We start from the raw sequence: 13,433 nt of genomic DNA, 5'->3' as shown, positions 1-13,433 counted from the left end.
GAAATAATTGTCGGAAGGACTGACTCAGCAAATAGGAAAGTCAAAAGAACCTTCAGTGAAATTAGAAGCAAGGGTGGTAACATTAAGAGTACAAGGGGAATTCCAGTATTACGTGCAAAGGAGAGAGCAGATAGGTGAAAAGACCTCTATGAGGGGGAAGATTTGTCTGATGTAATAGAAGAAGAAACAGGACTCGATTTAGAAGAGATAGGGGATCCAGTATTAGAATCAGAATTTAGGAGAGCTATGGAGGACTCAAGATCAAATAAGACAGAAGGGATAGATAACATTCCATCAGAATTTTTAAAATCATTGGGGGCAGTGGCAACAATGCAACTTTCATGTTGGTGTGAGACTCTGAGTCTGATGTGCATCTGGTGACATACCATCTGTCATTTGGAAAAATATCATCAAAACAATTCTAAAGACTGCAAGAGCTGACAAGTGTGAGAATTATCCCACACTCAGCATAACAGCTCATGCATCCAAGTTGCTGACAAGTATAATACATAGAGGAATGGAAAAGATAATTGAGGATATGTAGATGATGATCAGTTTGGCTTTAGGTAAGGTAAAGGCACCAGAGAGGCAATTCTGATGTTGAGGCTGATAATGGAAGCAAGACTAAATAAAAATCAAGATATGTTCGTAGGATTTGTTGACCTGAAAAAAGTGTTCAACAATGTAAAATGGTTTGAAATTCTGAGAAAAATAGGGGCAAGCTATAGGGAGAGAGAGGTAATATACAATATGTACGAGAGCCAAGGGGGAATAATAAGAATGGATGACCAAGAACGAAGTGCTCGAATAAAAATTTATTTAAGACAGCGTTCTAGTCTTTTGCCCCTACTGTCCAATCTGTACATCAAAGAAGTGATGATGGAAATAAAAGAAAGATTCAGGAGTGGAACTGAAATTCAGGATACGATTTGCTGATGACATTACTATCCCAAGTGAAAGTGAAGAATTACATGATCTGCTGAACAGAATGAACAGTCTTATGAGTACAGAATATGCATTGAGAGTAAATAGAAGAAAGAAAAAAGTAATGAGAAGTAGCAGAAATGACAACAATGAGAAACTTAACATCAGATTGATAGACACAAAGTAGACGAAGTTAAGGAATTTTACTACATAGACAGCAAAATAACCAATGACAGATGGAGCAAGGAGGACATCAAAAGCAGACTGTCTCTGGCAAAAAGGGCATTCTGGCCAAGAGAAGTCTACTAGTATCAAACACAGGCCTCAGTCTGAGAAAGAAATTTCATTTGGGAAAACCAGAAAAGAAAAGACTTGAAGCATTTGAATTGTGGTGCTACAGATAAATGTTGAAAATTAGGTGGATTGATAAGGTAATGAATGAGGAGATTCTGCACAGAATTGGAGAGGAAAGGAATATGTGGAAAACACTGACAAGACGAAGGGATAGGATGATAGGAAATCTGTAGAGACATCAGGGAATGACTTCAATGGTACTAGAGGAGGCTGCAGAGGGCAAAAACTGTGGAGGAAGACAGACATTAGAATACATCCAGCAGATAATTAAGGACATGGGTTGCAAGTGACAGTCAATACTATAATGAACTTTATTCCCTCTAGTGTGTTATTCTCACAGCTAACGCAATGATGTTCATGCATTTTGCCTGAATGTTGCTACATGTAGATGCATAGTTTGACACCATACAGGTTGCATTCAGTGGAATGTCCAGAGCCATATGATTATATTCCACAATTTTAACCAGACATGTTCTTTTTGGCAGTCCTATAGGAATGACATTTCCTTGAGTATTATCTCTGCTTTATATCCAAATACCCTGTGATGTATCTCATTTGGTGTGCCCTATTTTTCAAGTGATATACCAGCATTAAGAGTTTTTTAGAGTTTTCCAATTATTCAAAGTCTTGAAGCAGGTCATTGGAACAACTGCAAACCAGCAATGAAATTCATAGAACATGAAGATTAAAGAGATATTGTGCTCAACCATGGGCAGAGACATACAGGTTTTTAATGGAAATCATGCAAAGCTATATACAGAATAGAGCTAATGATGTACTCTTAAAGTGATAACTCAGATTTAAAAAGGGTGTGGGTGAGAGAGAAAGAGAGACAAATATTGCTTACTGAGAGGGAGGGACCAAGCATATATATCTAAAAACAAAGATGTCAATATAATAGAGGGAAACATTCCACGTGGGAAAAATATATTTAAAAACAAAGATGATGTGACTTACCATACGAAGGCGCTGGCAGGTCGATAGAAACACAAACAGACACATACATACACACAAAATTCAAGCTTTCGCAACAAACTGTTGCCTCATCAGGAAAGAGGGAAGGAGAGGGAAAGACGAAAGGAAGTGGGTTTCAAGGGAGAGGGTAAGGAGTCATTCCAATCCCGGGAGCGGAAAGACTTACCTTAGGGGGAAAAAGGACGGGTATACACACGCATACACACACACACATATCCATCCACACATATACCGACACAAGCAGACATATTAAATGGCAAAGAGTTTGGGCAGAAATGTCAGTCGAGGCGGACGTGCAGAGGCAAAGATGTTGTTGAATGACAGGTGAGGTATGAGTGGCGGCAACTTGAAATTAGCAGAGATTGAGGCCTGGTGGATAACGGGAAGAGAGGATATATTGAAGAGCAAGTTCCCATCTCCAGAGTTCAGATAGGTTGGTGTTAGTGGGAAGTATCCAGATAACCCGGACGGTGTAACACTGTGCCAAGATGTGCTGGCCGTGCACCAAGGCATGTTTAGTCACAGGGTGATCCTCATTACCAACAAACACTGTCTGCCTGTGTCCATTCATGCGAATGGACAGTTTGTTGCTGGTCATTCCCACATAGCATGCGTCACAGTGTAGGCAGGTCAGTTGGTAAATCATGTGGGTGCTTTCACACGTGGCTCTGCCTTTGATCGTGTACACCTTCCGGGTTACAGGACTGAAGTAGGTGGTGGTGGGAGGGTCATGGGACAGGTTTTACACCGGGGGCGGTTACAAGGGTAGGACCCAGAGGGTAGGGAAGAAGGTTTGGGGATTTCATAGGGATGAACTAAGAGGTTACGAAGGTTAGGTGGATGGCGGAAAGACACTCTTAGGTGGAGTGGGGAGGATTTCATGAAGGATGGATCTCATTTCAGGGCAGGATTTGAGGAAGTCATATCCCTGCTGGAGAGCCACATTCAGAGTCTGATCCAGTCCCGGAAAGTATCCTGTCACAAGTGGGACACTTTTGTGGTTCTTCTGTGGGAGTTTCTGGGTTTGAGAGGATGAGGAAGTGGCTCTGGATAATTTGCTTCTGTACCAGGTCGGGAGGGTAGTTGTGGGATGCGAAAGCTGTTGTCAGGTTGTTGGTGTAATGGTTCAGGGATTCCGGACTGGAGCAGATTCGTTTGCCACGATGACCTAGGCTGTAGGGAAGCGACCGTTTGATGTGGAATGGGTGGCAGCTGTCATAATGGAGGTACTGTTGCTTGTTGGTGGGTTTGATGTGGACGGACGTGTGAAACTGGCCATGGGACAGGTGGAGGTCAACGTCAAGGAAAGTGGCATGGGATTTGGAGTAGGACCAGGTGAATCTGATGGAACCAAAGGAGTTGAGGTTGGAGAGGAAATTCTGGAGTTGTTCTTCACTGTGAGTCCAGATCATGAAGATGCCACAATAAATCTGTACCAAACTTTGGGTTGGCAGGCCTGGGTAACCAAGAAGGCTTCCTCTAAGCGACCCATGAATAGGTTGGCGTACGAGGGGGCCATCCTGGTGCCCATGGCTGTTCCCTTTAATTGTTGGTATGTCTGGCCTTCACAAGTGAAGAAGTTGTGGGTCGGGATGAAGCTGGCTAAGGTAATGAGGAAAGAGGTTTTAGGTTGGGTGGCAGGTGATCGGCGTGAAAGGAAGTGCTCCATCACAGCGAGGCCCTGGATGTGTGGGATATTTGTGTATAAGGAAGTGGCATCAATGGTTACAAGGATGGTTTCCGGGGGTAACAGATTGGGTAAGGATTCCAGGCGTTCGAGAAAGTGGTTGGTGTCTTTGATGAAGGATGGGAGACTGCATGTAATGGGTTGAAGGTGTTGATCTACGAAGGTGGAGATACGTTCTGTGGGGGCTTGGTAACCAGCTACAATGGGGCGGCCGGGATGATTGGGTTTGTGAATTTTAGGAAGAAGGTAGAAGGTAGGGGTGCGGGGTGTCGGTGGGGTTAGGAGGTTGATGGAGTCAGGTGAAAGGTTTTGTAGGGGGCCTAAGGTTCTGAGGATTCCTTGAAGCTACACCTGGACATCAGGAATGGGATTACCTTGGCAAACTTTGTATGTGGTGTTGTCTGAAAGCTGACTCAGTCCCTCAGCCACATACTCCCGACGATCAAGACCACGGTCGTGGAACCCTTGTCCGCAGGAAGAATGACGATGGATCGGTCAGCCTTCAGATCACGGATAGCCTGGGCTTCAGCAGTGGTGATGTTGGGTGTAGGATTAAGGTGGTTTTTTAAGAAGGATTGAGAGGCAAGGCTGGAAGTCAGAAATTCCTGGAAGGTTTGGAGAGGGTGATTTTGAGGAAGAGGAGGTGGGTCCCACTGTGACGGAGGACAGAACTGTTCCAGGCAGGGTTCAATTTGGATAGTGTCTTGGGGAGTTGGATCATTACGAGTAGGATTAGGATCATTTTTCTTCGTGGCAAAGTGATACTTCCAGCAGAGAGTACGAGTGTAGGACAGTAAATCTTTGACGAGGGCTGTTTGGTTGAATCTGGGAGTGGGGCTGAAGGTGAGGCCTTTGGATAGGACAGAGGTTTCGGATTGGGAGAGAGGTTTGGAGGAAAGGTTAACTACTGAATTAGGGTGTTGTGATTCCAGATTGTGTTGATTGGAATTTTGTGGTTTTGGAGGGAGTGGAGCTGGAAGTGGGAGATTGAGTAGATGGGAGAGACTGGGTTTGTGTGCAATGAGAGGAGGTTGAGGTTTTCTGGAAAGCTTGTGAAGGGTGAGTGAGTTGCCTTTCCGGAGGTGGGAAACCAGGAGATTGGATAATTTTTTGAGGTGGAGGGTGGCATGCTGTTCTAATTTGCGGTTGGCCTGTAGGAGGATGCTTTGAACAGCCGGCGTGGATGCGGGAGAGGAAAGATTCAGGACTTTTATTAAGGATAGGAGTTGACGGGTGTGTTCATTGGCTGAGTTGATGTGTAGGTGAAGGATTAGGTGGGTGAGGGCAATGGATTGTTCAGTTTGGAACTGGTATAGGGACCGATGGAAAGAAGGGTTGCAGCCAGAGATGGGAACTTTAAGTGTGAGGCCTTTGGGGGTAATGCCAAATGTCAGACAAGCCTGAGAAAATAATATATGGGAGCGTAATCTGGCTAGGGCAAAGGCATGTTTGCGGAGGGAATGTAAATAAAACTTAATGGGGTCGTTGTGGGGGTGTTGTGAGGATGACATGGTATTAGAAGGTGGAAATTGTAACATGAGGCTGAAATGAAAATGAAAAAAATGTATATATGGGGAGAGATAAAGGTGAACTAGAAAGCAACTGGAGATCTGGTGTGAAAAAAGGCGAAAAAGTGTTGGTTGTGTTGATCCTGTGGTGAACTTGGGTTGGTAGACAATGATGTGCATAAAGGTTAGGTGGTTGTGTTGCCGCCAAAACACGTTAAAGGGTGGAGAAATTCGGGAAAATTGCGAAAAAACTACGTGTAAATGTATTAAAAGGAGTGGTTTTGTGGTGGCAGATTATGAGACTGAGGCTAACAATTGTCTGACGAAGAAATAATGACGTTAAAACCTGTGAGAAGCGGCTAAAAATGATCAATGATGTGTGAAAAAATGGAAATGGAAATAAAGCGAAAGTTATTAGAACAAGCCGAAATGGTTGTTTAATAGGTGAAAGGAACTGTTTGTGAACTAGAAATGGTGGATTTTATAGCGGCGGTAGTGTTGAAAGCGGGAAAAAATTTTTTTGCTTATGGTTTGGAAGTAGGTTACGTATTATTACGTATTATTGAGTATATATCGGCGGGATAAAATTGTATAGTAGATTACGGTAAAAAGGAGAAGGTGAATACAAAGTGAAACTACTGCCAAAAAACAGAAAGAGAAAATAAGACGACAGAAAAGATTTCGAAATGCAACAGTGACAATAACAAACGTAATTGTTGGGTTCAAATTAATGATATGAATATAATAGGAAAACATTCCACGCGGGAAAAATATATTTAAAAACAAAGATGATGTGACTTACCATACAAAAGTGCTGGCAGGTTGATAGAAAAACAAACACATACATACACACAAAATTCAAGCTTTCGCAACAAACTGTTGCCTCATCAGGAAAGAGGGAAGGAGAGGGAAAGACGAAAGGATGTGGGTTTTAAGGGAGAGGGTAAGGAGTCATTCCAATCCCGGGAGCGGAAAGACTTACCTTAGGGGGAAAAAAGGACAGGTATACACTCGCGCACACACACACATATCCATCCGCACATGCACAGACACAAGCAGACATTTGTAAAGGCAAAGAGTTTGGGCAGAGATGTCAGTCGAGGTGGAAGTACAGAGGCAAAGATGTTATTGAAAGACAGGTGAGGTATGAGCGGCAGCAAATTGAAATTAGCTGAGATTGAGGCCTGGCGGATAATGAGAAGAGAGGATATACTGAAGGGCAAGTTCCCATCTCCGGAGTTCTGACAGGTTGGTGTTAGTGGGAAGTATCCAGATAACCCGGATGGTCTAACACTGTGCCAAGATGTGCTGGCTGTGCACCGAGGCATGTTTAGCCACAGGGTGATCCTCATTACCAACAAACACTGTCTGCCTGTGTCCATTCATACGAATGGACAGTTTGTTGCTGGTCATTCCCACATAGAAAGCTTCACAGTGTAGGCGGGTCAGTTGGTACGTCCAGGGCCTCACTGAGCCAGCTTCATCCTGACCCACAACTTCTTGACTTTCGATGGCCAGACATACCAACAATTAAAGGGAACAGCCATGGGTACCAGGATGGCCCCCTCGTATGCCAACCTATTCATGGGTCGCTTAGAGGAAGCCTTCTTGGTTACCCAGGCCTGCCAACCCAAAGTTTGGTACAGATTTATTGATGACATCTTCATGATCTGGACTCACAGTGAAGAACAACTCCAGAATTTCCTCTCCAACCTCAACTCCTTCGGTTCCATCACATTCACCTGGTCCTACTCCAAATCCCATGCCACTTTCCTTGACGTTGACCTCCACCTGTCCAATGGCCAGCTTCACACGTCCTTCCACATCAAACCCACCAACAAGCAACAGTATCTCCATTATGACAGCTGCCACCCATTCCACATCAAACGGTCCCTTCCCTACAGCCTAGGTCTTCCTGGCAAACGAATCTGCTCCAGCCGGAATCCCTGAACCATTACACCAACAACCTGAAAACAGATTTCGCATCCCGCAACTACCCTCCCGACCTGGTACAGAAGCAAATAACCAGAGCCACTTCCTCATCTCCTCAAACCCAGAACCTCCCACTGAAGAACCCCATAAGTGCCCCACTTGTGACAGGATACTTTCCGGGACTGGATCAGACTCTGAATGTGGCTCTCCAGCAGGGATACGACTTCCTCAAATCCTGCCCTGAAATGAGACCCATCCTTCATGAAATCCTCCCCACGCCACCAAGAGTGTCTTTCCGCCATCCACCTAACCTCCGTAACCTCTTAGTTCATCCCTATGAAATCCCCAAACCACCTTCCCTACCCTCTGGCTACTACCCTTGTAACCGCCCCCGGTGTAAAACCTGTCCTATGCACCCTCCCACCACCACCTACTCCAGTCCTGTAACCCGGAAGGTGTACACAATCAAAGGCAGAGCCACGTGTGAAAGCACCCACGTGACTTACCAACTGACTTACCTTAGGGGGAAAAAAGGACAGGTATACACTCGCATACACACATATATCCATCCGCACATACACAGACACAAGCAGACATTTGTAAATGAGGGAGAGAGAGAGAGAGAGAAGTGAGAAATGATGAAATAAGCAAAACTGAAAACAAGAAATTGGACTGATGAAAAGTTCTCAAATTTCTAGCCAGGAGGCAATGTGGGGGCATTTCAGTGAATGTTAAACTCTGTGTCTCTTTCCAAAGATAATGAGTATGAAATTCATCAAAATATTGTGGTATCTTAACCTTGACACCCATTTGGGTGAGACTGTATGAAGATAGAGAAAACAAAATAAATAGACAAGAGAATAAAGAGAAAACAGAATGTTAAAAATCAGGAGGTGTAGAAGTAAAATAAGAGCTACACAATGCAAAACTTGAAACTGGTGAAAGAAATGGGGGAATAAAACCTACCCTTACTCACCAAATTTACAGATTTCTCTTCTGATGATCTAAAATTAAGTTATTTGCCTTCTAAACGCTATCTGCTTAGCCTTACTTGACATTCCTTTCATTTCAATGCGTATAATACTGAATGGACTGTTCTACATCTCAGTACCACCTTCAGGTTGTTAAATCCAGTGTTTTTAGTTACTATTTTATTGAAAATTAAAATAATATTATTGTATCATTCAGTAATAAAAATAAGCCTTGTCTTGATTTTCATTCAATATACAGCCAGAAATGCTTCCGTGTGTGTTTAATGTGTAAGATAAAGGAAAGCTAACCCACTTAGAGCAAAAGCTCCAAAGCTAGCATGAATACTGTTTCCTGCTACGTTTCTATGCACCTCACATCTGTCCACTATGCGTCAGTGGTTGCCTTTTCATTATTTTATGAGTTATTCCACTCATGAATTTCATTTTTGTTTGTAACACTTCATGACAGTTGTCATATACTGCTAAGGAACTAAATTTGCAAGGCCTATAATGCTGAAATTATACTGTCCTGTTTCTGTCCATTATGCATATTCATTGATGAGACGTAACCTGTTGTAAAATTTGTAAGTACATAACAATATTTTCATTTGCAATGAATTTAGTGAAACTTATTAATTTTTTTCTTCTAATAGGCATATGATCAACAACAGACTGAAAGTGTGACATGAAATAATGGCACATTTTGTGGGAGGAATTTGTGTTACCAGTATTAAGTAATTTATTTATTTGAAGAAAAAATTTGAAGGCATTTATAATGCTTTCATCATGGAAAGTTCCTACTCGACTCACAGCCACAAAGGGCTCGTATACTTGTAATTACTAGTTACACTATTTCTTTGTGGTCAGATGTTTATTTTGTACTCTAACTGAGTGAGGAAACAACTACAAAGTGCCTGAAGACGTAGAAGACAACTGTGGTTATGCTGTGTGTTGGAAGAAAATGAAGAGGAAGCTCAGGAAATATTGGCGGCTATTTTTCCTTACTGTTATTACTGTGTCAAGAGACAATCCCTGAAATATTTTTCTAAGTACATACTGTTTTCTTATTTTCCTGTAAATTTTCTTTTATATTTTGGTAACTGCAAATGTGATTTTATAAGATCATTGTAGACTGTGAAGCTGTTGTGATGTTAATAGTACTTGTTTACTGTGTCATAAACTTTGATGTACAACAGAGTTTGTGGAAAAGGATAATCAAAAACAGTTTCATCAAATGATAATCAAAAACAGTTTCATCATTCAGCATTTTAGGAACAAGGTCTTCCATTAATAAATTCCATATTCAAAAAGAAACTGCTCCCATAAAAATGCCAGATCACTGTCAAAATTTACTTCCATAAATATAACCTATATTTACACGTAAAAGAAAAAGGAAAATATCAACTATTTGTTTAAAAATTAGAAAATATCATCCTTTTCCCAAAACAGCTGATTTTCGGCAGTTGTCATCCTTTATTGCTGTGTGTTGTTTACATCATGAAACTGTATTCTGTATTATTCTACTACAGTTTTACTTGTAAGCAGTTTTGCATCTTGTAAGTTGTAAGTGTGCCATGTATTTTCTGTTATGGGTCAACAGAGATTGGTCTAGATATGTGGTTCTGACTTATTTTCACAATTTCATTGCAGTTCTGAATTTGTGGAAATATTGTGAATATTGAAACTTGCTGGCAGATTAAAACTGTGTGCCGGACCAAGACTCAAACTTGGGACCTTATTAATTTGTGAATATTGTAAGAATATTGTAAGAAAGTGATTGGAATATATGATGTTTGCTACTTAAAATTTTCTTTACATTTTATACGAAACACAGAATAAATATTTTGTACAAGATGATGTTCCTTTTTATATATCTTGTAACTTTAGTTACAACCTTTAATTATTATAAAATAATAAAATTCTCCAAAACTATGACAGAATGAAGTAATAATAATAATAATAATAATAATAATAATAATAATAATTCCCGTGGAGGCCCGGGAAATGAATAGGCCTCCGGTATGTTCTGCCAGTCGTAAAAGGCGACGAAAAGAACAAACCACTAATAGGGCTAACCCCCCTTCTAGTGTGATTAGTTGGTTCAGGACAGAACTAATGAAGCCTCGGACAAGCGCCGTCATGGTCGGGGACGACGCTTGAACCCCATGCCCGCCCACAATGGTAACGACACTGCTAGCCAACTGGAAAATGATTTAAATCCAAATAGAGGTGTTTTGCAGGATATGCTTCCTGCAACCACCCTAGAAGGAAAACAAAGACAGAGGATGAGATGGTCAGATGAAGTTAATCGACACCTCATGTTCTGTTATTACCAAGCAACAAACCTAGGAACCAACACAACTGGATACAGATCACAAGTATACACAACATTTATTACCAGATACCCAGAATTAAAATTTTTAACAGAACAACGACTAGCTGATCAGATCCGTGGAATAATAAAAAATAACAGGATACCCCAGTCAGAATTAGATAACATCAAACAACAAGTACAACAAATACTGGAACAAAATAATGTGCAATCAGAAGAAGAAGAAAATACAGTAATGGACTCAAACATCCCAGAGCAAACAAACAAAGAACAACACACACCAATTAAACAATCAGAGGAAAACGAAATCTTAAGGCAGCCACCAGAACAAGCACAAATAGAACACAAAGTGACACAGATATTAGATATAGAAGAAAAATTTCTGCTAACATATATAGAATACAAAGACACAAATACAGACATTAGACCATTCTTGCATAGACCACCAAATAACCCACAAGTCGAAACAACAATAAAAACTATCAACACAATCATACACAACAAAATAAATGAAAACACAACTATGGAAGAGTTACAACTACTGGTATATATAGGAGCACTCACTACACTAAATATACACACTAGGCAGAGATCAGAACCAACCAACACACAGAAGAAACCCACAAAACCAGCATGGCAACACAGGCTACATATCAAAATAGAAAAACTGAGAAAAGACATCGGACAGCTAACACAATTTATAAGAAATGAAATCTCAGAAAAAAAACGAAAAAGGTTAGGTAAAATCTCACAATAAGAAGCGACAGAGCAATTAGACGAAAAGAAGCAGAAATTACAAGCATTCGCCAAACGACTCAGAAGATACAAAAAAAGTGAAAATAGAAGGAAACAAAACCAAACATTCAACACAAACCAAAAGAAATTTTACCAGACAATAGATAACACACACATTGAAATAAACAATCCACCAAACATAACAGACATGGAACACTTCTGGAGCAACATATGGTCAAACCCGGTACAACATAACAGGCATGCACGGTGGATACAAGCAGAAACAGACACATACAAGATGATACCACAAATGCCTGAAGTGACAATTTTGCAACATGAAGTCACCCAAGCAATTAATTCTACTCACAATTGGAAAGCCCCTGGAAATGATAAAATAGCAAATTTCTGGTTAAAGAAGTTCACCTCAACACATTCACATCTAACTAAATTATTTAACAGTTACATTGCAGACCCATACACATTCCCTGATACACTTACACATGGAATAACTTATCTGAAACCTAAAGATCAAGCAGACACAGCGAACCCAGCTAAATATCGCCCCATAACATGCCTACCAACAATATACAAAATATTAACTTCAGTCATTAAACAGAAACTAGTGACACATACAACACAGAACAAAATTATAAATGAAGAACAAAAAGGCTGTTGCAAAGGAGCACGAGGATGTAAAGAGCAACTGATAATAGATGCAGAGGTGACATATCAAGCTAAAACTAAACAAAGGTCGCTACACTACGCATACATCGATTACCAAAAAGCTTTTGATAGTGTACCCCACTCATGGTTACTACAAATATTGGAAATATATAAAGTAGATCCTAAATTGATACAGTTCCTAAACATAGTAATGAAAAACTGGAAAACCACACTTAATATCCAAACAAATTCAAATAATATCACATCACAGCCAATACAGATTAAGCGTGGAATATACCAAGGAGATTCATTAAGTCCTTTCTGGTTCTGCCTTGCTCTGAACCCACTATCCAACATGCTAAATAATACAAATTATGGTTACAATATTACTGGAACATACCCACACAAAATCACACATTTGCTATACATGGATGATCTAAAACTACTGGCAGCAACAAATCAACAACTCAACCAATTACTAAAGATAACAGAAGTATTTAGCAATGATATCAATATGGCTTTTGGAACAGACAAATGTAAGAAAAATAGCATAGTCAAGGGAAAACACACTAAACAAGAAGATTACATATTGGATAACCACAGCGACTGCATAGAAGCGATGGAAAAAACAGATGCCTATAAATATCTAGGATACAGGCAAAAAATAGGAATAGATGATAGAAATATTAAGGAAGAGCTAAAAGAAAAATATAGACAAAGACTAACAAAAATACTGAAAACAGAATTGACAGCAAGAAACAAGACAAAAGCTATAAATACCTATGCCATACCAATATTGACCTACTCATTTGGAGTAGTGAAATGGAGTAACACAGACCTAGAAGCACTCAATACACTTACACGATCACAATGCCACAAATATAGAATACATCACATACATTCAGCAACAGAAAGATTCACATTAAGCAGAAAGGAAGGAGGAAGGGGATTTATCGACATAAAAAACCTACATTATGGACAGGTAGACAATTTAAGAAAATTCTTTCTAGAACGAGCAGAAACTAGCAAAATACACAAAGCAATCACCCACATAAATACATCGGCTACACCACTACAATTTCATAACCACCTCTACAACCCTTTAGATCACATAACATCAACAGATACAAAGAAAGTAAATTGGAAAAAGAAAACACTACATGGCAAGCACCCGTATCATCTAACACAGCCACACATCGATCAAGACGCAGCCAACACATGGCTAAGAAGAGGCAATATATACAGTGAGACAGAAGGATTCATGATTGCAATACAGGATCAAACAATAAACACCAGATATTACAGCAAGCATATTATTAAAGATCCCAATACCACAACGGATAAATGCAGAC

General features: G+C 40.4%; 1 protein-coding gene across 1 annotated transcript in view; it reads left to right on the top strand.

Annotated features, from left to right (window-relative positions):
- LOC126458619 (ATP-binding cassette sub-family C member 4-like) overlaps positions 1–10,205 on the top strand; it is a 170,416-nt gene extending 160,211 nt beyond the window's left edge. Inside the window, exon 25 of the mRNA XM_050095785.1 lies at positions 9,005–10,205. Coding sequence (XP_049951742.1) covers positions 9,005–9,040 — 36 coding nt within the window. The 3' untranslated portion in view covers positions 9,041–10,205. The remainder of the gene's footprint in view (positions 1–9,004) is intronic.
- Positions 10,206–13,433: the final 3,228 nt, after the last annotated feature.

Source organism: Schistocerca serialis, chromosome 2 (genome assembly GCF_023864345.2).
Source record: "Schistocerca serialis cubense isolate TAMUIC-IGC-003099 chromosome 2, iqSchSeri2.2, whole genome shotgun sequence".
In the NCBI taxonomy this organism is placed as follows: Eukaryota; Metazoa; Arthropoda; class Insecta; order Orthoptera; family Acrididae; genus Schistocerca; species Schistocerca serialis.
Note: the sequence above shows the minus strand (reverse complement) of the source record. Positions and strands in the feature narration are given on the sequence as shown.